At 43.8% G+C, this 25,425-nt stretch overlaps 1 protein-coding gene across 2 annotated transcripts in view; it reads right to left on the bottom strand.

Moving 5' to 3' along the window:
- FRMD3 (FERM domain containing 3) overlaps positions 1-25,425 on the bottom strand; it is a 396,218-nt gene that overhangs the window by 36,183 nt on the left and 334,610 nt on the right. For both annotated transcript variants that reach the window (XM_030193696.1, XM_030193697.1), the window contains exons 9-10: positions 8,904-8,967; positions 7,853-7,941 (exon numbers count right to left, since the gene is read on the bottom strand). In XM_030193696.1, coding sequence (XP_030049556.1) covers positions 7,853-7,941; positions 8,904-8,967 — 153 coding nt within the window. The remainder of the gene's footprint in view (positions 1-7,852; positions 7,942-8,903; positions 8,968-25,425) is intronic.

Raw genomic sequence — 25,425 nt, 5'->3', positions numbered from 1 at the left:
ATACACTTCACCCCCTGTATTATACCATTCCCTTGGATTCTTAAAACCCAAGTGCATGACCCTGCATTTCTTAGCATTAAATCTTAGTTGCCAATTTTTGGACAATTCTTCAAGCTTTGCCAGATTCTTCCTCATGCCATCCACATCCTCCAGGGTGTTCACCCTATTACAGAATTTGGTATTATCCACAAAGAGACAGACCTTACCAGGCAGTCCTTCTGCAAAATCACTCACAAAGATGTTAAAGAGAGCTGGTCTGAGGACCAATCCCTGTGACACACCACTGATAACGTCCCTTTCCTCAGAGCAATCTCCATTTACCACTTCCCTCTGTCTCCTCCCACTTAACCAGTTTTTGACCCTGTCAGTCACTTTAGGTCCCGTACCGAGGGCACTCAATTTATTTATGTCACCTGTACAGAACTGTGTCAAAGGCTTTCCTAAAATCTAAGTACACCACATCTAACACCCCTCCCACATTCAACTATTTGATCACCCAGTCGAAGAGATCAATCAGATTTGTCTGACACGACCTGCCTCTAGTGAACCATGCTGCCTCAGGTCCTGCAGTCCATTCGATTCCAGAAACCTCACAATTTTCCACTTTAGAAGCATTTCCATTAGTTTACTCATCACTGAGGTTAGGCTGACAGGTCTTTAATTTCCAGCCTCCTCCTTGCTTCCGCTCTTGTGCAGGGGGACCACATCCACCTTTCTTCAGTCCTCCAGGACCACTTCAGCCTCTAAGGAAGCAATGAAGAGGTCAGACAGTGGAGCCGCCAGGACTTCTCCGAGTTCCTTAAGTACCCCTAGATGTATTCCATCAGGCTCCATCGCTTTGTCTACTTTTAGTTTACCTACCTCCTCACGAACATAGTCTTCTGTGAATAGGTACCGGTCTACCATACATCAATCCTCATTTGCATTTGTTTTCTGTGGTCCTTCCCCCTTTCATCCATGAACACAGAACAGAAATAATTATTAAGCAGTTCAGCTTTATCCTTATCAGCTTCTACATATTTTTCTCCTCAGCTTTGAGCCTCACAATGCTATTATGGCATTTTCTCCTCTCACATTCATAGCTGAAAAAGGTCTTCTCCCCCAATTTTACTGTATCAGTATCTTTTCTTTCATTTGCCTCTTCACTTTCCTAACAATCTTTCCAGCTTCCCTTAGCTTTTCCATGTATTTTTGCCTATCTCCTGCATTCTGAATCATCTTGTAACATGAGAAGGCTAACCTTCTTTCCCTTACCTTTTCAACTACTACGTTTTTTTTGTTTGTTACAATTGTACCCCGCGCTTTCCCACTCATGGCAGGCTCAATGCGGCTTATATGGGGCAATGGAGGGTTAAGTGACTTACCCAGAGTTACAAGGAGCTGCCTGTGCCTGAAGTGGGAATCGAACTCAGTTCCTCAGTTCCCCAGGACCAAAGTCTACCACCCTAACCACTAGGCCACTCCTCCACTCCACTGTTTGAGAAACAGAGCGGCCTTCTTTTCTTCTTTTATGTAATTTTCTAACATAAAGGTTTGTCGCCTTTAAAATAACTCCTTTCAGTTTTGCCCACCACTGTTCTACTTCCTTCAGTTGCTCCCATCCAGCAACTGTTCCTTGAGAAATTCCCCCATCTCAGCAAAGTTAGGTTTTTTATAAATCTAGGACCTTCAAATCTTGAGTAAGCCCTCTCCTCTGTTTTAATATCAAACCATACCATTCGGTGATCACTAGATGCACAATGATCTCCCACCATAATATCAGAAACATTTTCCCCATTTGTAAGCATCAGGTCTAGAATAGCTCCATCCCATGTCGGTTCTGTTACCTGCTGCTGAAACAATTCTTCCTGTGAAGAATCCAAGATCCCTTTGTTTCTAGATGACCCCATAGCAGGGACACCCCAGTCGACATTTGGCATATTAAAATCACCTATCAGTAGTACTTCCCCTTTCCTAGCTATCTTGTGGATGTCTTCAATTAAGTCTCTGTCCATTTCTTCTGACTGTGAAGGTGACCTTTATATTACACCAATATGAATACATTTTCCTTTCCCTCTTACCAGTTTGACCCACAGTGCTTCTTCCTTACCCCATGTTCTGCAGTTCTGACACTATTATATAATTCTTTACATATAATGCCACACCTCCACCCTTTTTAGCTACTATGTCCTTCCTGAATAGATTATAGCCAGGTATAGCTATATCCCAGTCACGGTTTTCCGTGAACCATGTCTCCATGACCACCTCTAAATCCAAGTCAGCTTCTATTATTGCAGCCTCTAGATCTAGAAATTTATTTCCCATACTACAGGCATTGGTATTCAAGGCTATCCACATGTTTCTCTTTCTTTTCCATTTTCTATGATGGTATTTGATGTCTTACCTTCCTGAGAGTTATTAATGACTTTGGGGCTTTTCTTTCCTATTCCTAGCAAATTTAGTTTAAAGTCCTCTTTGGTGTTTAGCCAGTCTGTTACTGAAGATACTTCATCTCCTCTTCCTTGAAAGATGGACACCATCACTGCTCATCCCATCACTATCATCCCATAGTCTAGGAATCCGAAGGGCTTGCATTGGCATCAGTCATGCTGCCACATATTTAGCTCCAGGACGCAAGCTTCCCTCATTCGGCCTTTACCTTCAACAGGAAGGATCGATGAGAACACCACCTGTGCACCTAACTCCTTCAGTCTGTGAGCAAATGCAAGGTGATGCATGTGGGAAAAAAGAACCCGAATTATAGCTACGTCATGTAAGGTTCCATGTTAGGAGTTACGGACCAAGAAAGGGATCTGGGTGTCGTCATCAATAATACACTGAAACCTTCTGCTCAGTGTGCTGCTGCGGCTAGGAAAGTGAATAGAATGTTGGGTATTATTAGGAAAGGTATGGAAAACAGGTGTGAGGATGTTATAATGCCGTTGTATCGCTCCATGGTGCGACCGTACCTTGAGTATTGTGTTCAATTCTGGTCACTGCATCTCAAGAAAGATATAGTAGAATTGGAAAAGATGCAGCGAAGGGCGACTAAAATGATAGCGGGGATGGGACGACTTCCCTATGAAGAAAGACTAAGGAGGCTAGGGTTTTTCAACTTGGAGAAGAGACGGCTGAAGGGAGACATGATAGAGGTATATAAAATAATGAGTGGAGTGGAACTGGTGGATGTGAAGCGTCTGTTCACGCTTTCCAAAAATACTAGGACTAGGGGGCATGCGATAAAACTACAGTATAGTAAATTTAAAACAAATCGGAGAAAATATTTCTTCACCCAACGCATAATTAAACTCTGGAATTCGTTGCCGGAGAACGTGGTGAAGGCGGTTAGCTTAGCAGAGTTTAAACGGGGGTTAGACAGTTTCATAAAGGACAAGTCCATAAACCAGTACTAAATGGACTTGGGAAAAATCCACAGTTCCAGGAATAACATGTACAGAATGTTTGTACGTTTGGGAAGCTTACTAGGTGCCCTTGGCCTGGATTGGCCGCTGTCGTGGACAGGATGCTGGGCTCTATGGACCCTTGGTCTTTTCCCAGTGTGGCATTACTTATGTACTCTAACTCAGAGCCTTGAAGTCACTGTTTGATATGTTCAGTAGGATACCTAGCAGTATCATTTGTGCCAACATGGATGTGCAGCATAGGATAGTGGTCAGTAGGCTTGATGAGTCTAGGTAGTCTTTCCACTTCATCTTGAATCTTTGCATCAGGCAGCTAGCACACTTCCCTGGGCATCATGTCCGGTCAGCAGATGAATGCCTCAGTACCCCTCAAAAGAGAATCACCAACCACAACTACCTTTCACTTCTTAATGGTCACCGCTCTAGCGGCTTTGGGATTTTTGATTATTGTTTCCTTCAGTTCTCAAGATGTTTTCAGCTCTTCTGCCTCCTGGGCTGCGAACTGATTCTTCAGTTCAACAGAAGATGGAGTTGGGTTGATTTTACAGGATCTGGTGACCTGAGTTCAGATATATGGAAGTAAAAATTGTACTGACTGACAGACTTTCAACCAAAAGCCAAAAAATATGAATGAGAGACTATAATCAAACATATAAACGGCGAGTGACCGACTCACTCGCAAATGCGCAGTAGAGACTTCCCTCTCTGTCCCGCCCCCGCGTCAATACGTGATGACGAGGGTGGGACAGAGAGGGAAACTGCGCCGCTGAGGTTGATACCGCTCCCCCCCCACCCGCCCACCTGAGGTCGCCGCTACCGTTACCCCCCCCCTCCCCATACACACACCCACACCCGGCCCGGGCCCTCTCTCCGCTACTAAACTTACACATCCATTCGCCGGAACGCAGCACGCACATCAGCTGAGCTGCCGTCGGCCTTCCTTCCCTGCCTGTGTCCCGCCCTCACTGACGTTACGTCACAGGAGGGCGGGACACAGGCAGAGAAGGAAGGGCCGACGGCAGCTCAGCTGATGTGCGTGCTGCGTTACGGCGAATGGATGTGTAAGTTAGTAGCGGAGAGAGAGAGGGCCCGGGCCGGGTGGAGGGATGGCGGCGGCGGTGGCGACGACTCCGGGGGGGGGGGGGGAACGGTAGCGGTGGCGACCTCGGGGGGGGAGGGGAAAGGAAGGAAGGAAAACCCCAATACCAGTCCGTTTTTACGGGCTCAATGGCTAGTCAAGTATAAAGAGCTGTGATATCTAAAGTTACTAGCATAATTTTACAAGCAATATCATCAACTGTAAGATCATTAAGCAGTTGCAAAAGATGCATAGAATCCCTTGCAAAAGAGGCAATCTTCAATACATAAGGCTGTAAATAAAAATCCACATACTGAGATAATGGCTCACATAATGACCCACAATAGGACACAAAGGGGCATCCAGGGAGGTTCACATAGGATGCACCTTTGGCAAAAGTAAATGTATGGTTTACTGGGAAATTGACAAAACAAGTACTTAAAGTCTTTATAAGAAATAATACCCTCAAAATTTGCAGACACCAACATTTGATGCACCTGTTGCTGAAAATTATTTGTCGGATCTTGCTCCAGAGGTAAATAAACAGTAGTATCATATAATTGGCGATAAGCTTCATTCACATAAAGGTCTTTGCTTAACACAACCACCCCTCCTCCTTTTTCCGCTCTCAAAATCTTAATAGAGTGATCTGAATTCAAAGATTGCAATGCTTGTAACTGTTGAAGCAATAAGTTGTGAAATTACTTAGACTCTTTGGATTCAATCAATCATAGATACATCATTGAGAACCAATTTTTCAAAGGCTGCTAGTAACTTTAGATATTGCAGCTCTTTATACTAGCATTCCTCAAAAACGAGCACTCGAGATCTTTGAATTGTATCTGCCTAAAGGAATATTGTCCATGGAGAAGGTTAACCTGCTTTGCCAGATAGCAGATTACATCATTACTAAGAATTAGTTTGCAATGGAACAGCAGGTTTTTTTGCAGGTTAAAGTGGTAGCCATGGGGTGGGGGGCATAGTGGCCTCCTCAGTAGCATGCCTGTATATGGCTGAATTTGAACAGCAATTTATGTTTCTGAATGTTTTTCTAAGGTGTTGCTTTGGCGACGCTTCATTGATGATATTTTTTCATCTGGTGTGGTGATCATGTTCAGTTATTACAATTTAGTGTGATTCTAATCTGTTTTTTACTTCCTCTAGTTCTGACTATCATATTTATTTTTTGGGCATTAACATTTATTATGATGCTTGGACATTTACTACAACTGTTTATAAAAAAAGATACAGATTGCAATACGTTGCTTCACTATTGAAGTTACCATCCTAAAGCGCTAAGGGACAGTATCCCTTTTGGTCAACTGTTATGTATAAAGAGACTTTGCTGTCCGGTATAGATTTTAAATTCAAGCGAGGAAGATGCTATTGGGATTTCAAGAGAGGGGATGTCCCCCTCATAAGCTTAAGAGATCCTTCAAGAGAGCCAGTAACTGTCATTGTAAATGGCTTTTTTGACGCCTCACAATTGTGAAGCATCTGCCTTCCCAGTATGTATATTGCCTTATTCTTCTAAGGCGCTTCAGATACGTAAGGTGATTTATAAATATTGGAATATTTTAACAGTGTATCCTCAATTTCAAGCTTTTCCTACAACCACCTTTAAACATAACAGCAATTTGGGTGAACTTTTTTTAAAGAATGCTAATACAATTAGTTTACCTTCTTCACAACATTAGGGTCATGCCCCTTGTGGCCAATGCATATACTGCTTTTACTCTTTAACTGTGGAATTTGTGATGATCTCTGATACTAATAGGAAGCTAATGCTTAAGAATACTACAGACTGTAATTCTAAACAATTGGTATATTGTGTAGTATGCCCGTGTTGAAAGATGTATATAGGGCATACTAGACATACCATTAAACCTCATGTTGCGGTACATTTAAGTTGCATTTGCACTGGTAGACGGAAGCACCGTTAATTGAACATTGGTGGTTTACCTGCCATGTGTTGGCTGACTTCAGATATGCTGTATTGATGCAAATTCACATGCCAAGAGGGGGAAATGTTTCACAAAAATTACTGTATCAGAAGCAAAAACTGATTTTTTAATGGAATACTGTTTACCGTAATGGACTGAATAAAGAGACTGAATGGCCAATGGGGAGTTAACTTTTTCTGATTCGACCCAATCCTTAGAACTTATGTCATTCTGGTCATTTTTTTTACAACATTCGATAGTATTTAATTGACCTGCTTTGCTTCATTTGCATAGATTAACTCATGAAGGGTGCCAGTAATCCTGGTCTGTGAGTAGTCAAGAGACTTTTTGAATTTAGTTTGTAAGATATTTTGAGATTTTTTGTTTTAAAATGTGTGATTTTGTGAGAAGAGGTTTTTAGAAATTCATTTTTTTTGGATGATTATATTTTGGATCCTTCCTCTTGAAGAAGCTCTTGATGAAACACAATCATGTAGAGGATTGGATTTATAGGTTTCATTGATTTCTACGGAACTGTGTTTGAAATCTCCTTCGAGATGAAGATTTTGAAAAATATTGTTGATTTATTATTTTTGGAACATTTGATTAAACTGTCCTGGCACACTAGCACCCCTTGCCTGAAAAGACTGATATTGATAAGACTGCCACATCATGGATTCTTCAACAGAATTAAATTAAGTTCTCATATTCTTGTTCATTTTTTGGAGATGACTTTGTTAGACAGGGTTATATGGTGCAATGATTGAATTCAGTGATTGCCACGTGATTTTACGGTCACAAGGTATCACGGACACAATGTTCTGAGCACTATTCTCACTTTAATAACACTTTATGTAATATTTAGTTGTTTTGTAGAGACTGTTGTGACTTTTTTATTATAAACTTTCAATCAACACAATGATGATTATTGAACAATGAATTCTGGATAAAGGCCTGTACCACCAGCACTTCTGTAGCTAAACTGTACTGGTCATTATCTGTATAACCAGAAATATCTATAGAAAGACAACTGTTTATTTATTTACATAATTAATAGCCCACTATTTCTAAAATTCAATCCATGTAACAACTGATCTACATAATCAAATTATAAAACAAACATGGCATAATAAAATATAAAAATTAAAAATAAATATAACCAGTAAAAACATAGCACAAATGCATATAACAAATACAAATAAACTCAAAACTAAAATCATAACAATGAATGCCCTCTCTTTCCACACAGCCCCCCTCTCCCCCAATACACCATACATATTTTCACTTATGTCTTATGTTAACAGAAGCCATAAGATCAACACAATATTTATTTTAAGCTAACTTATGACATAGCACACTGAATGCTATGAGCAGTCATTCAGAAAACATACATTTATCTTCCTCCCTTGCAATAAATATAAATTACTTACTTATAAAAGGCCTGGTTCTCCACCCCACATTTCCAAAGATGTTTACAGGCAGCTGGTGTTGAGGTATGGTACACTAGCACAACCTTTTTCTGATGGTTGCAAAATAGGGAGGAGGAAGAAATATAAGTATCCAGTAAAAGAAAAACAATGCCATGCTTAACTTCTATTTTGTGGAGAATAGTTAGCTTTATAAGATTAAGACTGGTTTTGAAAGACCTATGTTATACAAGCATGCACTGTGCAATGAAGGTGCCATAATTCTACTATATAGCTGCTGTTTCTTTTTTAGAGCAGCAGACTCACCTAAATTACTCCTTAAGACAGGGGCTGCTGGACTCCAGCACACTTTTCATGCAGGCAAGCTAATAAGACGACTCAGGCCTCCATATAATCAATAAAATCAGTAGATAAGAGAGCACTCCAAAGTGAAATATGTGCCCACCTGTGGCAACGAGGGTTAACAGTAGAAATGAAGCATTTAGCAGACACCAATTGTTAGTTTAAAAAGGGTTAAAGGAATTATAATCAACTAGCTGGCAGAGGATCAGGTAGATGAGACGTACTGCTCTTCATTGAAAAGAGAAAGGAGAATCCACTAGATAATTTACTTACTCTTACTTACTCTGACTTCCACAAAATTATTTATGTTTTAGCTTAGCTACAATATCATGGATATATTTTTTAAATTCCAAGGGAAAAGGCCAATGTCACTGTGTGCCCCACTAGCCCAAATCCACACAGGGAGGTTTCATTTGTAGAAGTGACAGGAAATACAGGGTAACTTTCTGGGCAGTTGGGGGTTCTGAGTTTCCTCAGACATTGCAGTAAGATTAAGCCTTACTGTGAAATAAATCTGTCTGCATATTTTCTCTATAGAAACTCTCTCTAACTTCTGCCCACAATCAGAGGGAGCCATGTGAGTGTGTGTAGGCACTAAAGTATCAACTTCAAGGAATCAGAACGCCTGAGTTACACAGAAGAAGCCATACAAACTGTAATATAAAAAAAAAAAAACACCCCAAGTCAACACAAATTTGGGAAGTTGCCTCACCTCCTTTTGAATTCCAGTCACATAAAATGTCTTCCCTTCATACCTCAGTTTGCACACATCAGGCCTACAAAAAATAGACATTAAACAAACAGAATGCAGCAATTGTATGAGAGAGTTGACACAGTCTCACCCTCAATGAGTCTTATAGCCCACCCCACACCATAGATACAATATGCAATCAATGAAGCACTCTGCCAGGATTATAGCTCCTCCTTCCCTCCCCTTTTTCTTTTCAGGTGTTCTCTCTTCTTTTCAAATGTTTACAGAAGTTAATTGAGTCAGTCTTCAGTCTAACATTACAGTTACTTTATATTTATTTATTACATTTGTACCCCGTGCTTTCCCACATGAGGAAGGCCACACTCATATTCCTATGGTATCCTCCTTCTGTGGCCCCCATTAGATTGTCTGACTTTATACAGATGGGTCAGTATTCAAGCACCTGCTATGTGGTTAAGTGCCACTACCAGGATATGCAGAGGCAGCATCCAAATAGTGCCTCTGAATATCCATGCAGACTACCTCAGCACTAACTGGATAGTGCTGCGGCAGAGTATAGATGGAACAAGGGCTGTCCCAGAACTTATCTGCATAGTGGACATATTCAGTACACTATTCGATAACTTCAGACAACAAGGCCATCATAAGTTATGTAGATACGTTATCCAGGTAGCAAACTGAATAGCACTACTACCTAGATAGGTTCCACCACTGAATGCATTATTCAGAAAGGGGGGTTGAATATCCAGACATTTTTGACTGCTGTGGCCAGCACTAACCATGGTGGCTGAATATTGACCCAATAATAGTTAAGAGTAAACAGAAGCAGGCAACATTATGTCACACTGCAACGGCTAGTGGGTATGTGGAGCTGCACTAGAAGTTTATTGATCCAGATATGGTCTCTCAAGTCTCCTAAAGAAAAGGATCAGGAGAACAGCACAGGCGAAAGAAAAAATGGCTAAAGATGTAAAAAGAAGTGACAAGACCTTTTTCAGATATATTTGGAAAATGAGACAGGCTAAGAATGGAATTGTAAGACTGAAAGGTCCAGGGAACAGCTAGTGATGAGGACAAAGCAAACATGCTAAACAAATACTTCTCTTCACTGTTTATGGAGAAAAATCCAGAAGTGGACAAAGCTATGGGGCTGGAAGGAATACATCCCAGGACACTGAAGGAGCTCAGAGACATCCTGGTGGGACCTCTACAGATTTTATTTAATAGATCTTTAGAGACAGAAGGGGTTCCATGGGATTGGAGACAAGTGGATGTGGTCCCTCTTCACAAAAGCGAGAACAGGGAAGAAGTAGGAAACTACAGGCCGGTAAGCCTCACCAGAGGCATAGCTAGGAGGGTGCAAGAGGAGCAGTCATTTCCCCCAAATGGATTTTAAAGAAAATGGCGCCTACACTGATGCCAGCTGTTAAGTTGGGGATTTTTTTTTAAATTTTCAGTATTGACTTTCTCCCCTCCCAACCCTACCCCACTGTGGAACTGGAAACCTGCAACACCACTTTCTGTTCTTCCTCCTCATCTCCCAGACCGTCAAACCTCCTTCATTTAGTGGCTCCTGCAGCATATAACACGCTGCTGTCTAAGCCAGCATCAGATCCTTCCCTCTGCGTGTCCCACCCTCGCGAAATAGGAAGTTGTGTCAGAGGGGTGGGATGGGGGGAGGGAGAACAGAAAGCGGAGCTGGACTCGGGGAGGAGGGTTGAAGGAAGCAGGCACTGGACCAGGGGGGCGGTTGAAGGAAGAAGGAGGTACTGGGCAGGGCTGAAGTCTTGCGAGGCCACCGTTGGAAGTCTTGGCAGCCATTTTAAAGAAGATGCAGCAGCAACAGGGTCAGCGCCGGCAGTGGACAGGAAAGACTGAGGATCTTTCCTGCCCCAAAGACTCCACTAGACCACCGGTTTGTCTTCAGGTATGTGCCAGGAGGGCACTCTGTGGCTCAGGGGAGCGGGGAGGAGGTCTGGAATAGGTAGGTGGGTGGGAGGAAGGGGAGGATACTGTAAAAAAAAAAAAAGGAAAATCAAGGTAATATCTGTGTCATTTGGAGGGACTGGTTAAAGGGACACCCTAGTACTATTATATTCGTGCAGAGATTTTTTTTTCTACTGGTAAAGGGACACTAAACAGACATCATGTTATAAGTATCAGGTGCTCAACATTCAGAGTTTCTATCTATCTATTATGGCATTTTATCCCACATTAAACATGAATTAGTTTGAAACCTAGAAGTACTTAAAATCTTTTTTATTTCCTGTGACTACATCAAAAGATAAAAAGATGGCATGTGGGAACTTGCTCCTTTTGCTTTGTGGAATGCTGTGGCATTTTATAAAAATGCACTTGCCTTTTTTTATTATTATTACTATTTCATAGAGAAGGTATTGATTAATGAGGGAAGGGTTTCCTTCATGCACAACTGTCCAGAGTCAGTCAAAATGTGTCAACGTTGTCCAGTTCAGCACACTATTAGCAGCCAAGTTTATACAAAGTTAATTATGTTCAGTGGAAAATAAATCTGTTAGCTCAGGCTGCTTGCTATGTGAATATTCAATCACTGTTTCATTATTGCTACCAAGTATTACATATTAAGGGGATTTGTTTTAATTAATTTATCCAGTCCTTACATGCACATGGTTTTGCTTTTTAAACCCAAAGGTTTCCTATGATAGCATTGTGCATATTTGAATTAATTTTTCTATACAAGTTTTGCTTGATTTATCTTTATTTGAAATAAAAAAAATGTTTAAAACACATCTTATCAACAAGGGGTGGGGCTAGGTGGGGCGGGGGCTCCCACCGAACTGGTCTGCTCAGGGCTCTGCAATTGCTAAGACCGGCCCTGTGGGCAGAGGTGTCATGGTCAGACCATAACAAACTCACCATATGTCAATGGAAAGAGAACGGCAAAAACAGAGAACCGAGGACACCACACACTGTCCTAACCAGAGGAAAAGTGGACAACCATAGCTTTTGAGTGGAGCAGTAGCCTAGTGGTTAGTGCAGCGGACTTTGATCCTGGAGAACTGGGTTCGATTCCCACTGCAGCAGTGGCGTAGCAAGGGCGGGACGGTGAGGGCGGTCTGCCCCGGGTGCACGCCGCTGGGGGGGTGTCGGCTCTGCTGGTTCCCTGCTGTTACGCACCCCCCCTCGGCGCATCACCCAAGCCCCCCCCCCCCGAGTGCATTCTTGCTTGCCGTGTGCACGCCACTGAGGGGGGTGTCAGCTCTGCTGGTACCCTGCTCCCTCTGCCCCGGAACAGGTTACTTCCTGTTCCGGGCAGAGGGAGCAGGGAACCAGCGGAACCGACACCCCCCCCCCCCCAGCGGCGTGCACACGGCAGGCAAGAAAGCACTCGAGGGGGCTTGATGTGCCGAGGGGGGGGGGGGTGCGTAACAGCCCCGGGTGGCAGTCACCCTCGCTACGCCACTGCACCTCCTTGTAACTCTGTCCCTTAACCCTCCATTGCTCCAGGTACAAATAAGTGCTTGTATATATGTAAACCATTTTGATTGTAGTTGCAAAAACCACAGAATGGCGGTATATCAAGTCCCATTTCCCTTTCCCCCTTCTGGTCAACAGTGATGAATAACCAAACAAACATAATACCCACTAACACTCACTTCATGAGAAACTGGGACGAACTAAGTGGAAACACAAAGAGGAAATGACAACCACAGTCCTGGTTCAATGAGGAACTATTAGAAATGAAAAAACTGTGCAGGAAACTGGAAAGAAAATGGACAACAAATCAGACATGAACAAAACCGCATGGAGGAAAGCCCTAAGCAAGTACAAACACATAAAAAGAGCCAAAGCGGAATACTACAGCACATCTGTGTGTCCAGAAAAGATGAACACAAAAAAATATATATGAACTAATGAAAAACATAATGAACACACAAGCTCTGCTAGTGTCAAATGAAAAACCACCAACAGCTGACAAGCTCGCACAATATTTTGAGGAAAAAATAATAAAAATAAGAACAAACCTAGCTGCAAAACAAAAACTCATAGATTTCCTACCCAAATGTGAAATCAATGAGGACCACATCAAGGCAGACAGAGTGTAGTCCTCTTTCAAGATACTAAAAACCAGCTTAGTGAAAAAAAAACTACTGACAAAATATACACATGCCAGCTGCCTACTAGACAGCTGCCCAAACTATATGATGGAAAATCCACCAGACTGATTCATCAAACCTTAACTGAACACATAGAATACATGTTCTCGAAAGACCATTTCCCTTCTGACAAGGGCAACATCATACTCATCCCAGTCCCTACAGACACAACCAGAAAGATCAGTGAACTCACTAATTACAGACCAATGGCATCAATACCACTGCTGACTAAAACAATGGAAGGACTAGTAGCACAACAATTAATAAAATACCTAACACACTACTCAGTTCTTCACAGCTCTCAATCAGGCTTCAGACCATGCTATAGCAATGAAACAGTCATAATCACCCTAATCACAAAATTCACAAGAATAATAAGCCGAGGCCAGTCAATACTATTATTGCAATTCGACATGTCAAGCACCTTCGACCTAGTAGATCACACAATACTAATGACTCTGCTCAACAACATAGGAAAAACTGGAGCAGTAGCAGACTGGTTCAACAGTTTTCTAAGAACTAGATCCTAGCTTTCAAGATGTCCAATGAGTTTTCAGCCTCCTGGATCCCTGAATGTGGGGTCCCTCAGGGTTCCCCAATTTCATTCAATGTCCTGATGGCTCCACTTGGAAAGAAACTGAAAAAAATGGGTTTAAACCCATTCATACATGCAGACAATGTCACCATCTGCATACCTTTCAACAACAGCATCACAGAGATACTGGATAAGGCCAAAAAGACTCAACCTCATGGGAAAATGGGTCACAACTGTCAAACTCAAACTGAACCGAGACAAAGCCAAACTCCTGGTTCTATCCAGCCAGCACAATCCCATCACTTACCAAAACATCATAATAGATCAACAATCTTATACAATCGAAACACAAATACAAATACTAGGAATCATTCTCGACAAACATCTGACCCTTGAAGATTATGTTGCTGCAATCATGTCAAAATGCTTCAAAACACTATGGAAACTGAGAAGAATCAGAGACTATTTCACCAGACAGTCATTCCGTCTTATAGTACAGACACTGATAGTGTCCCAACTAGACTACTGTAATGCAGCATACATAGGCTGCAAAGAAAACCTACTGCGATCATTGCAGACCATCCAAAACACAGCAAATAGACTGATATTCAAAAAGTCAAAATATGACAGACCAAACCCACTACTCATAATGCTACATTGAGGGGCATTTTCGAAAGGGACGTCCAAGTTTTGATTTGGACGTCCTCGCAAAGCATCCTGATCCAGGGGCAGGGAAACCCGTATTCTCCAAGGACAAGCAGGCTGCTTGTTCTCACATGTGGGTCGACGTCCGCGTCAGCCCAGGAATCGGCATTTTGCAAGCAAAATATAAAAAATGTTTTGCCAGAGTCTTCTGGCGCGCGCATCATGAATGCGCGGACCGATTTCCCGCCCATCGTGTGAGCGCGTTCCCTCAGTTTTCTTTTTTCCACATTGAGGTGCGATAGGTTTTGATCTCTGCTCCTCTCAGGCCCTGGAAAAGAGTCTTCGCGAGTTTTCTGCTATTTTGTTGCTATTATTTCTTTATTTTACTTACAATTGTCAGTTTAAAAAAAACAAAATGTTCCCATAGTGTCTTTTAGATTTGTTCATCTTTTCAAGTTTCCTTTGGTTTTCAACGTGGCTGGTTATCCCCTTTCTTTTTTGTGCCCTTTTTTTGGGTTAACAGGCACAATTGCATCTTTTGATTTTGCCGAAGCCATTTTTCCATCCTTGTCATTGAAGGGTGTCTTCAATGACACCCAGCAGCTTCAAATGTTGTACTTGGTGCAACCGGACCATTTCAGGTACCGATACTCACACCTGGTGTATCCAGTGCCTTGGGCCTGACCACAGCCCAGCCGCTTGTAGTCTGTGTCTTCGTATGAAGAAACGGACCCAAGCGTCTCGTGAAGCCCAACGAGAAAAGCTTTTTGGGGCCAATCTTGTCCTTCGACATCGGTACCGAGGTCGGCAGCATCGACGTCGGGAGCGGAGGCAATGGCTGCTGAAAGACCAATTCGCACTGAGAGCAGTGAGGCATCGAGTGGGTCTCCACCTGCCTCGAGGCCTCCTGTTATGCAGGCCCCCCAGGATCGACCTTCGTCAGACCCGGCACCGAGGAGGCATGAGGATTCCACATCCTCATCATCGGTACTGAGGAGTCTCGATGACGGGCGTCATTGTTCTCCTTCGACACATGGTGCCAGGAGCTCTGGAGCATTGAGGGAATCGGCACCTGAGAAGCGTCGGCGCCGAGAGGATTGCTCCCCCTCTATTCAGGAGGTACCGATGCGTCGGTCTGGCAGCCTGGTGCCTGCTCCCGAGCCTCAACAGATTCTGCCACCGGGCCCTGCTTCCAGAGTTTCTGGAGGGATTTTCATGCGCCAGTCTGCTTCAGTGTCAGGGGTGCTTACGCCTTCCATACCGTCTGCTGCAGCGGCATCTGGCCCTTCGTGTGTGGTAAGGTCTATGACCTCGGTGCCGCCTGCCACCCAGGTTGACTCCCCTTCAACGTCGGTGGAGGAAGCTTCACCGCAGTCCAGGTGGGCATCGCCTTCTCGGCATCGCCATCGAGGACGTTGCTCCTCGGCGTCGAGGCAGGCTCAGTTTCGGACTGCTCTGAGGGATGTCTTGTCCAATACTGAAGATGAGCGTTCGTGGGAGGAAGAGGAAGATCCCAGGTACTTTTATTCTGACGAGTCCTATGGGATTCCCTCTGAACCTTCTCCTCCACCAGAAAGGAGACTTTCTCCACCGGAGAGTCTATCCTTTACTTCCTTTGTCCGGGAAATGGCTGAGGCTATTTCCTTCCCTATGGAAGTTGAGGATGAGCCCAGGGCTGAGATGCTCGAGGTCCTGGATTATCCTTCTCCACCTAGAGAGGCTGCAACTGCTCCTTTGCATAATGTACTGAAGGAAGTCCTTATGCGAAATTGGTCGTTCCCTCTGTCTAATCCCGTGATCCTGAAAAAAGCTGAATCCTAATATCGGATCCCCGGTGAACCTGGATTGCTGAGGTCTCAGCTACCTCACAATTCCATGGTGGTGGACTCCGCCCTCAAAAGAGCCAAGAGCACTAGGGACTATGCCTCGGCGCCCCCAGGCAGAGAATCTAGAACCTTGGACTCTTTTGGGAGGAAGACGTATCAGGCTGCTATGCTTGCTGCCAAGATCCAGACATACCAGCTCTTCAAGAGCGTCCACTTGCAGAACTCGGTGAGGCAACTGTCCAGCTTGGTTGATTTATTTATTTTTATTTTATTTTTGTTACATTTGTACCCCGCGCTTTCCCACTCATGGCAGGCTCAATGCGGCTTACATATTGTATACAGGTACTTATTTGTACCTGGGGCAATGGAGGGTTAAGTGACTTGCCCAGAGTCACAAGGAGCTGCCTGTGCCTAAAGTGGGAATCGAACTCAGTTCCTCAGTTCCCCAGGACCAAAGTCCACCACCCTAACCACTAGGCCACTCCTCCACTCCCTCCGGATGCACTCCCTCCGGAGCAGGCCGAGCCTTTTCGCCAGGTGGTCAGGCAGCAGAAGGCGTGTCAAAAATTCCTGGTCAGGGGTATGTTCAACACTTTTGATGTAGCATCCAGGATCGCTGCCCAAGGTATAGTGATGCGCAGACTCTCATGGCTGCGTGTCTCTGACCTGGATCATTCGATCCAGCAGCAGATGGCGGATGTTCCTTGCCGGGGGGGGATAACCTTTTTGGTGAGAAAGTACAGGATCTTGTTGACCAGATCAAGAAGCACAATGATGCTATGGATTCTCTCTCCCGCCAGGCGTCTTCTGCTACTACCTCCTCGTCTAGGAGGTTTTTTGGAGGGAAGAGGAGTGCTCCCTATTCATATGCTAGGCGTAGGTACACTTCTGCTTCTCAGCAGCCTGCCCAGGCACAGTTCCAGCGCATTCGTTCTCGTCAACAGCGTGCGCCTAAGGCCACTGCGGCTCCCCAGCAAAAGCAAGGGACAGGCTTTTGACTGGTGCCAGTTCAGCATAGCCTCAATAAAACTGTCCGTACCAGACGACTTGCTGGTAGGGGGGAGGTTGATGTTCTTTCACCAAAGGTGGCCTCTCATAACCTCCAACCGGTGGGTTCTTCAAATAGTCTGCTTAGGATACACTCTCAATCTGGAATCCAAACCTCCAAATTACCCACCGGGAGCTCATTCTTACAGTTCCCAGCACAAGCAGGTACTTGCAGAGGAACTCTCCGCCCTTCTAAAGGCCAATGCAGTCGAACCTGTTCCACCAGGGGAAGAAGGGCTGGGATTCTATTCCAGGTACTTCCTTGTGCAAAAGAAAACAGGGGGGATGCATCCTAACCAAGATCTAAGGGCCCTGAACAAATTTCTAGTCCGAGAAAAGTTCAGGATGGTTTCCCTGGGCACCCTTCTTCCCATGATTCAGGAAAACGATTGGCTATGCTCTCTGGACTTAAAGGATGCTTACACACACATCTTGATAATTCCAGCTCACAGGAGGTATCTTCAATTTTGGCTAGGAACACAGCACTTTCAGTACCGTGTACTGCCCTTTGGCCTGGCGTCTGCGCCCAGAGTCTTCACAAAGTGCCTGGCGGTAGTCGCAGCATCGCTACGCAGACTGGAAGTGCATGTATTCCCTTATCTCGATGATTGGCTGGTGAAGAGCACCTTGGAGGCAGGTGCTCTACAGTCCATGCAAATGACTATTCAGGTGCTAGAGCTAATGAGGTTTGTGATAAATTATTCCAAGTCCCATCTCACCCCAGTTCAAAATTTGGAATTCATTGGAGCTCTGTTCAACACAAAGACAGCTCATGCTTATCTTCCCGAGGCAAGGGCAGACAACCTCCTGTCCCTAGTGTCCATAGTGCGAGCGTCTCGACAGATCACAGCTCGGCAGATGTTGAGACTTCTGGGGCACATGGCCTCCACGGTTCATGTAACTCCCACGGCACATCTACACATGAGACCAGCTCAATGGACCCTAGCTTCCCAGTGGTGTCAGGCTGTAGGGGATCTAGAGGATGTGATCCAACTGTCCACCAACTTTTGGAATTCCCTTCAGTGGTGGACGATTCTATCCAATTTGACCTTGGGACGTCCATTCCAAATTCCTCAGCCACAAAAAGTGCTGACAACGGATGCATCCCTCCTGGGGCTCATGTAGATGGGCTTCACATTCAAGGAGCTTGGTCCTTTTCAGGAAAAGGTCTTCAGATCAACCTCCTGGAATTGCGAGCGATCTGGAACGCTCTAAAGGCTTTCAGAGATCGGCTGTCCAACCAAATAATTTTGATTCATACAGACAATCAGATTGCCATGTTTTACACCAACAAGCAGGGGGGCACCAGATCTCGCCCTCTGTGTCAGGAAGCCATCCAGATGTGGCTTTGGGCACACCGTGATGGCATGTTTCTCTAAGCCACTTAATCTGGCAGGCGTAAACAACAGTCTGGCCGACAGGTTGAGCAGGATAATGCAACCTCACGAGTGGTCACTGAACATGGGCGTAGTCCGCAAGATTTTTCGAGTGTGGGGCACCCCCTCGATGAATCTTTTTGCCACTCAGATCAATCACAAAGTCCCTCAGTTCTGTTCCAGGCTTCAGGCCCACGACAGACTAGCGTCAGATGTCTTTCTCCTGCATTGGGGGACAGGCCTTCTGTATGCGTATCCTCCCATACCTCTGGTGGGAAGACTTTGCTGAAACTCAAGCAAGACTGTGGAACCATGATCCTCATTGCACCCTTCTGGCCGCATCAGATCTGGTTCCCTCTTCTTCTGGAGTTGTCCTCCGAGGAACCGTGAAGATTGGAATGTTTTCCAACCCTCATCACCCAGAACGAGGGGTCGCTTCTACATCCCAACCTCCAGTCTCTGGCTCTCACAGCCTGGTTGTTGAGAGCTTAGAATTCGCTTCCTTGGGTCTTTCAGAGGGTGTCTCTTGAGTCTTGCTTGCTTCCAGAAAAGATTCCACAAAGAGGTGTTACTTTTTCAAATGGAGGAGGTTTGCCATCTGGTGTGACAGCAAGGCCCTAGATCCTCTTTCTTGTCCTACACAGACCCTGCTTGAATACCTTCTACACTTATCAGAGTCTGGCTTCAAAACCAACTCAGTAAGGGTTCATCTTAGTGCGATTAGTGCCTATCATCGCTGTGTAGAGGGTAAGCCTATCTCTGGACAGCCTTTAGTTGTTCGCCTCATGAGAGGTTTGCTTTTGTCAAGCCCCCTGTCAAACCTCCACCAGTGTCATGGGATCTCAACATCTTTCTCACCCAGCTGATGAAAGCTCCTTTTGAGCCACTGAATTCCTGCCATCTGAAGTACTTGACCTGGAAGGTCATTTTCTTGGTGGCTGTTACTTCAGCTTGTAGAGTCAGTGAGCTTCAGGCCCTGGTAGTGCATGCACCTTATATCAAGTTTCATCAGAACAGAGTAGTCCACCGCAAGCGCCCTAAGTTTCTGCCAAAGGTGGTGTCGGAGTTCCATCTGAATCAGTCTATTGTCTTGCCAACATTCTTTCCCCATCCTCATACCCACCCTAGCGAAAGCAGTTTGCATACCTTGGACTGTAAGAGAGCATTGGCCTTTTACATGGTGCGGACAAAGCCCTTCAGACAGTCTGCCCAGTTGTTTGTTTCCTTTGATCCCAACAGGAGGGGAGTCACCGTCAGAAAACGCACAATCTCCAATTGGCTAGCAGATTGCATTTCCTTCACTTATGCCCAAGCTGGGCTGACTCTAGAGGGCCATGTCACGGCTCATAATGTTAGAGCCATGGTTTCATCAGTGGCTAACTTAAAGTCAGCCTCCATTGAAGAGGTTTGCAAGGCTGCAACGTGGTCATCAGTCCACACATTCACATCTCACTACTGCTTTCAGCAGGATACCCAATGTGACAGTCAGTTTGGGCAGTCAGTGTTGCAGAATCTGTTCGGGGTTTAGAATCCAAGTCCACCCACCAGACCCATTTTTATTCTGTTCCAGGCTGCACTCTCAGTTAGTTGTTTATGGTTTCAGATCAATCTAAGTTATGTCCTCGCCGTTGCGAGGCCCAATTGGCCAATGTTCGTTGTTTTGAGTGAGCCTGGTTGCTAGGGATACCCCACATGTGAGAACAAGCAGCCTGCTTGTCCTTGGAGAAAGCGAAGATACTTATCTGTAGCCTCCGAGGACAGCAGGCTGATCTCACAAACCCGCCCACCTTCCCTTTGGAGTTGTTATTTGCTTCTTTTTATGCTTTTTGATTTAACTGAGGGAACGCGCTCACATGACGGGCGGGAAGTCGGTCCGCACATGAGCGATGCGTGCTGCACGCGTGCCAGAAGACTCTGGCAAAACTTCTTTTATATTTTGCTTGCAAAATGCCGATTCCTGGGCCAACACGGACGTCGACCCACATGTGAGAACAATCAGCCTGCTGTCCTCGGAGAATACCTGCTACAGATAAGTATCTTCGCTTTTTTGAAACAAGATGGATGTCCATCTTTCATTTTGAAAATACAGTCAGGGACGTCCAAATCCTCAAATTTCGCCATCCCTAGACATGGACGTTTCTGATTTTCGGCGATTTTTGAAACCAAGGACGTCCATCTCAGAAACGACCAAATGCAAGCCATTTGGTCATGGGAGGAGCCAGCATTTGTAGTGCACTGGTCCCCCTGACATGCCAGGACACCAACCGATTTGGACGTTTCTGTGAGGACGTCCATCTTCCGATTTGTGTCAAAAGATGGATGTCCTTCTCTTTCGAAAATGAGATCGATAGGCTCCTGATCATGGCCAGACTATTTTTCAAAACTAGTACAATCATCTTCAAAATACTGTTTGGCATGTCACCGGACTACATGCTACAAATGATCAAACTATCACCAAAAAATGCAAACCCAATAACCAGAGGCTGCCTACTACTTCATCTGCCCTACTGCAAAAACATAGTATACAAGTCCACCTACACAGCAGGATTTAGCTACCTCGGCTCAAAATGGTGGAACTCACTTCCCATAGTCATAAGTAGTATCACAAACTACCTCCAGAAAACACCTAAAGACCTACCTCTTCAGGAAATAGTATGAGTAAAATATGCACTAATCACTCTGGAACAACAATACACAACACAACCTCTAACTGTAATGCATCCTTTCATTTAAGAAAAGTATTAACACATGCTTTTCTCAAGAAATCCAATGAGTGCTCCATACGCATTAATAGTTATCTTGTCAACCACTGTAAAACACAGCATCATACAACCTTGTAAATGTAACTGAATCAATGTAATCTATGATAACTGTTAAATGTAAGGCACATTGAACCAAAACTTGTTTTGGGATAATTGTGGGATACAAGTATGAATGAATGCATAAATAAATAAATAAATAAAATTGCTGGCCACAGCCACCGCACCTGAGCAAAAACATCAGCCCACTGCCTGGCTGACACTGACTGAGACCTATTTTAGAAAAGTCTGCTCCCCTTGACGTCAAAACCTGGCTGTGCCTCTGAGCCTCACGTTGATGGTAGGAAAAATAATGGAGTCACTTCTAAAGGAAAAAATAATTAACATTCTAGAATCCAACAGACTGCAGGATCCGAAGCAACGTGGTTTTACCAAACGAAAATTATGCCAAATGAATCTGATCAATTTCTTTGACTGGGAGACCAAAGAACTAGATAAAATACATGTGCTAGATGTAATGTACTTGGATTTCAGCAAAGCCTTTGATACAGTTCCTCACAGAAGACTCATGAATAAACTGAAAGGGCTGAACCTGGGACCCAAAATAGTGACCAAGATTGGAAACTGGTTGACTGATAGGTGACAGAGGGTTGTGGTAAATGGAATTTGCTCGGAGGAAATGAAAGTGAGTAGTGGAGTGCCTCAGGAGTCAGTACTGGGGCCAATTCTGTTTAATATATTTATGAGAAACACTCCTGAAGGGTTAGAAGGAAAGGTTTGCCTTTTTGTGGATGACACGAACATAAGAATAGCCATACTGGGTCAGACCAATGGTCCATCTAGCCCAGTATCCAGGTCACAAGTACCTGGCAGAAACCCAAATAGCAGCAACACTCCATGCTACCAATCCCAGAGCAAGCAGTGGCTTTCCAATGACTGTCTCTATAGCAAACTATGGACTTTTCATCCAGGAACTTGTCCAAAACGTTTTTAAACCCAGATACACTAACCACTGTTACTATATCCTCTGGCAAAGAATTCCAGAGCTTAACTATTCGTTGAGGGAAAAAATATTTCCTCCTATTTGTTTTAAAAGTATCTCAATGAAACTTCATTTAGTATCCCCTAGTCTTTGAACTTTTTGAAAGAATAAAAAATTGATTCACTTCTACTCATTCTATACCACTCAAGATTTTGTAGACATCAATCATATCTCCCTTCAACCATCTCTTTTCCAAACTGAAGAGCCTTAACTTCTTTAGCCTTTCCTCATATGAGAGGAATTCCATCCCCTTTATCGTTTTGGTCGCTCTTCTTTGAATCTTTTCTAATTTTGCTATATCTTTTTTGAGATATGGCAACCAGAACTGAATGCAATACTCAAGATCAGGTCAAACCATGAACGATGTAGAGGCATTATAATATTCTTGTTCTTATTTACCATTGCTTTCCTAATAATTCCTAGCATCCTGTTTGCTTTTTTGGCCACTGCCACACACTGGGACAAAGATTTCAGTGTATTGTCTACAATGACACCTAGATCTTTTTCTTGGGTGCTGACTCCAAGAAAAAAGTCACAGAGTTGATACCCCAGACAGAGAAGAAACCATGAGCTCTCCAAAAATTAGAAGAATGGTCAAAGGTATGGCAGTTAAAATTTAATGCGAAGAAATGCAGAGTGATGCACCAGAGGTGCAAAAATCCAAAGGCGATGTACCAGATAGGAGGTGAGAGATTGATAAGCACAGCTCAGGAGAGGAACCTTGGGGTTATGGTGTCGGAGGATTTCAAGGTGATGAAACAATGTGATGGTGGCAACGGCCAGAAGGATGCTGGGTGGTATAGTGAAGAGTATAACCAGCAGAAGAAAGGAGGTATTTATGCCTCTGTACAAGTTGTTGGTGAGGCCCCATTTGGAGTATTATGTTCAGTTTTGGAGGCCCTATCTTGCTAAACACATAAAAAGACTTGAAGCAGTTCAGAGAAAAGCAATGAAAATGGTATGGGGTGTACACCACAAGACATATGAGGAGAGACTTCATGGCCTGAAGATGTATGCCTGGAGGAAAGAAGACATGGGATAATATGATACAGATATTCAAATATTTGAAAACTATTAATCTACAACCCAATCTTTTCCAGAGACAGAAAGGTGGTAGAACTAGAGGACATGAATTTAGGTTGCAGGAGGGCCGACCCATGAATAACATCAGGAAGTACTTTTTCATTGAGAAGGTGGTAGATACCTGAAATTCCCTCCTGCAGGAAGTGATGGAGTTGAAAACAGTAACGGAATGCAAAAATGCACTGGATAAACAAAGAGGAATCCTGTATGGAAATAATGGAGCCAAACAAGCTTAGCAGTGTTCTAGTAATTGGGAAGCAAGGCCAGGACCAGGCAGACTTCTATGGTCTATGCCTTGATTGTGGCTTGATAGATTTGAATGGGCTGGAGTGGGGTTTCAATGATAGCTTCAGTAGTTAGAGAAACAAGGCCAGTGCTGGGCATACTTTTATGGTCTGTGCCCTGAAAATGACAAGGACATATCAAGATCAAATATGCATATGTAGTATCACATCATACCTTATGCTGAGTTTATTTTTTTGGGATGGACCACCCAGGTCTTCGTCTGCCATCATCTCCTATGTTAATATGAGAAAACTCCACTCTTATCCTGTTCTGATAAGCTCAGGGTGAGCCAACATTAAGAAATCAGTTTATATTCCCCTTAGGACAAGGGTTTCATAAACAAATCTTTCACTGAGTTTTTTTCTGTATCCCTAAAGTCTTATGGTGTTTTTGCTTTAAATGCTTAACTCACAGATTTGTCATAGTTCATTAAGCAGCAGTCCCTGCATATGCAAATTAGGTTAGTACTCCCCCCAACAGGACTAGCACATACAAATTAGGTTCCAGTCAAAGAACAAAAAAGGAACAAAGAAAAATAAATATTCCATGCAGTCTTTTGGATATCTTTTCCAGAAAGAAGGACTTTATAATTTCCTAGACTAATACAATTTCCTAGTCCAAGCACTTTCAGGAAAATAAAGTTATAGGTGGGGCACTAAGAATATATATTCATATAGATAGATAGCTAGATAGATATTTTTAGCGCCCCACAAATTGCAACATGTAGTTCAAAAGAAACCAAGGCAAAATTCTCCCTTGGCAAAACCCTTTTCCTTTCTAGGAATTTGGAGAAAGGAAAGGGAGGAAAGGCCACCGCCCACTTGCTTTATCAGCCAATTGCCTCCCCAATTGGCTAACGAAAACTTGGTAAAAAAAAAAAAAAAAAAAAGCCCTCTTGCTTAGTTCCATATGATTAGTTCCCCTTTCCTAGCTCTCTCACTAGGTAGGAGGATTTTGAACTTTCTGAATTCCTTGGGAACTCCCAGCTTCCTGCAACCAGTATGCCCTGGTAGGTGCTTCTTCCCCACCCCACCCCCAGGTGCAAAGCATTCCTCTTCTTTATCTATTTCACATGGACCATATGGCCTTGTCCCTTGATCTGAGGTTTTATTCCCCCTGGTCCAGCTAATCCACCCTGGACCCCATATATGGACTGGGATTTTTGGTGAAGAAGGGCATTCCTTTTCTCTGCTTCTGAGCTGGAACACAAGGTCCCCCATCACAATTAATATTCACTCCATGTCAAATAAAAATGCTACTGCAATTAGTCTCTATCTTTATAATCTGCCTATCTCCCAGAGTTTTACAAATTATTTGATCTGCTAACTATCATACATACATGTCAGGTTCAAATCAGATCCATTATGTATGAGGTAACTTGTATCACTATTCCAAGGTTAGCCATTTCTAAAGATTTAGGGGTACTGAGGGGGAGAAAATTGAAAAATTATAAAAACAGTGACACAGAATTAAAGATACAGAACACAATATCTTGAGGTGTGATTCTGAAACAAGGACATAAGCATCGCCATACTGGATCTGACCAAAGGTCTATCAAGCCCAGTATCATGTTTCCAATAGTGGCCAATCCAGGTCACAAGTACCTGGCAAGATCCCAAAGGAGAAAAAACAGATTTTTTTGTCGCTGGTCCCAGGAATAAGCAGTGGATTTTCCCAAGTCCATTTTAATAATGGCTTATGGACTTTTCTTGTAGGAACTTCTCCAAACCTTTTTTTAAACCCTGCTAAGCTAATTGCTTTTACCACATTCTCTGGCAACAAATTCCA

Source organism: Microcaecilia unicolor, chromosome 2 (genome assembly GCF_901765095.1).
Source record: "Microcaecilia unicolor chromosome 2, aMicUni1.1, whole genome shotgun sequence".
NCBI lineage: Eukaryota > Metazoa > Chordata > Amphibia > Gymnophiona > Siphonopidae > Microcaecilia > Microcaecilia unicolor.
Note: the sequence above shows the minus strand (reverse complement) of the source record. Positions and strands in the feature narration are given on the sequence as shown.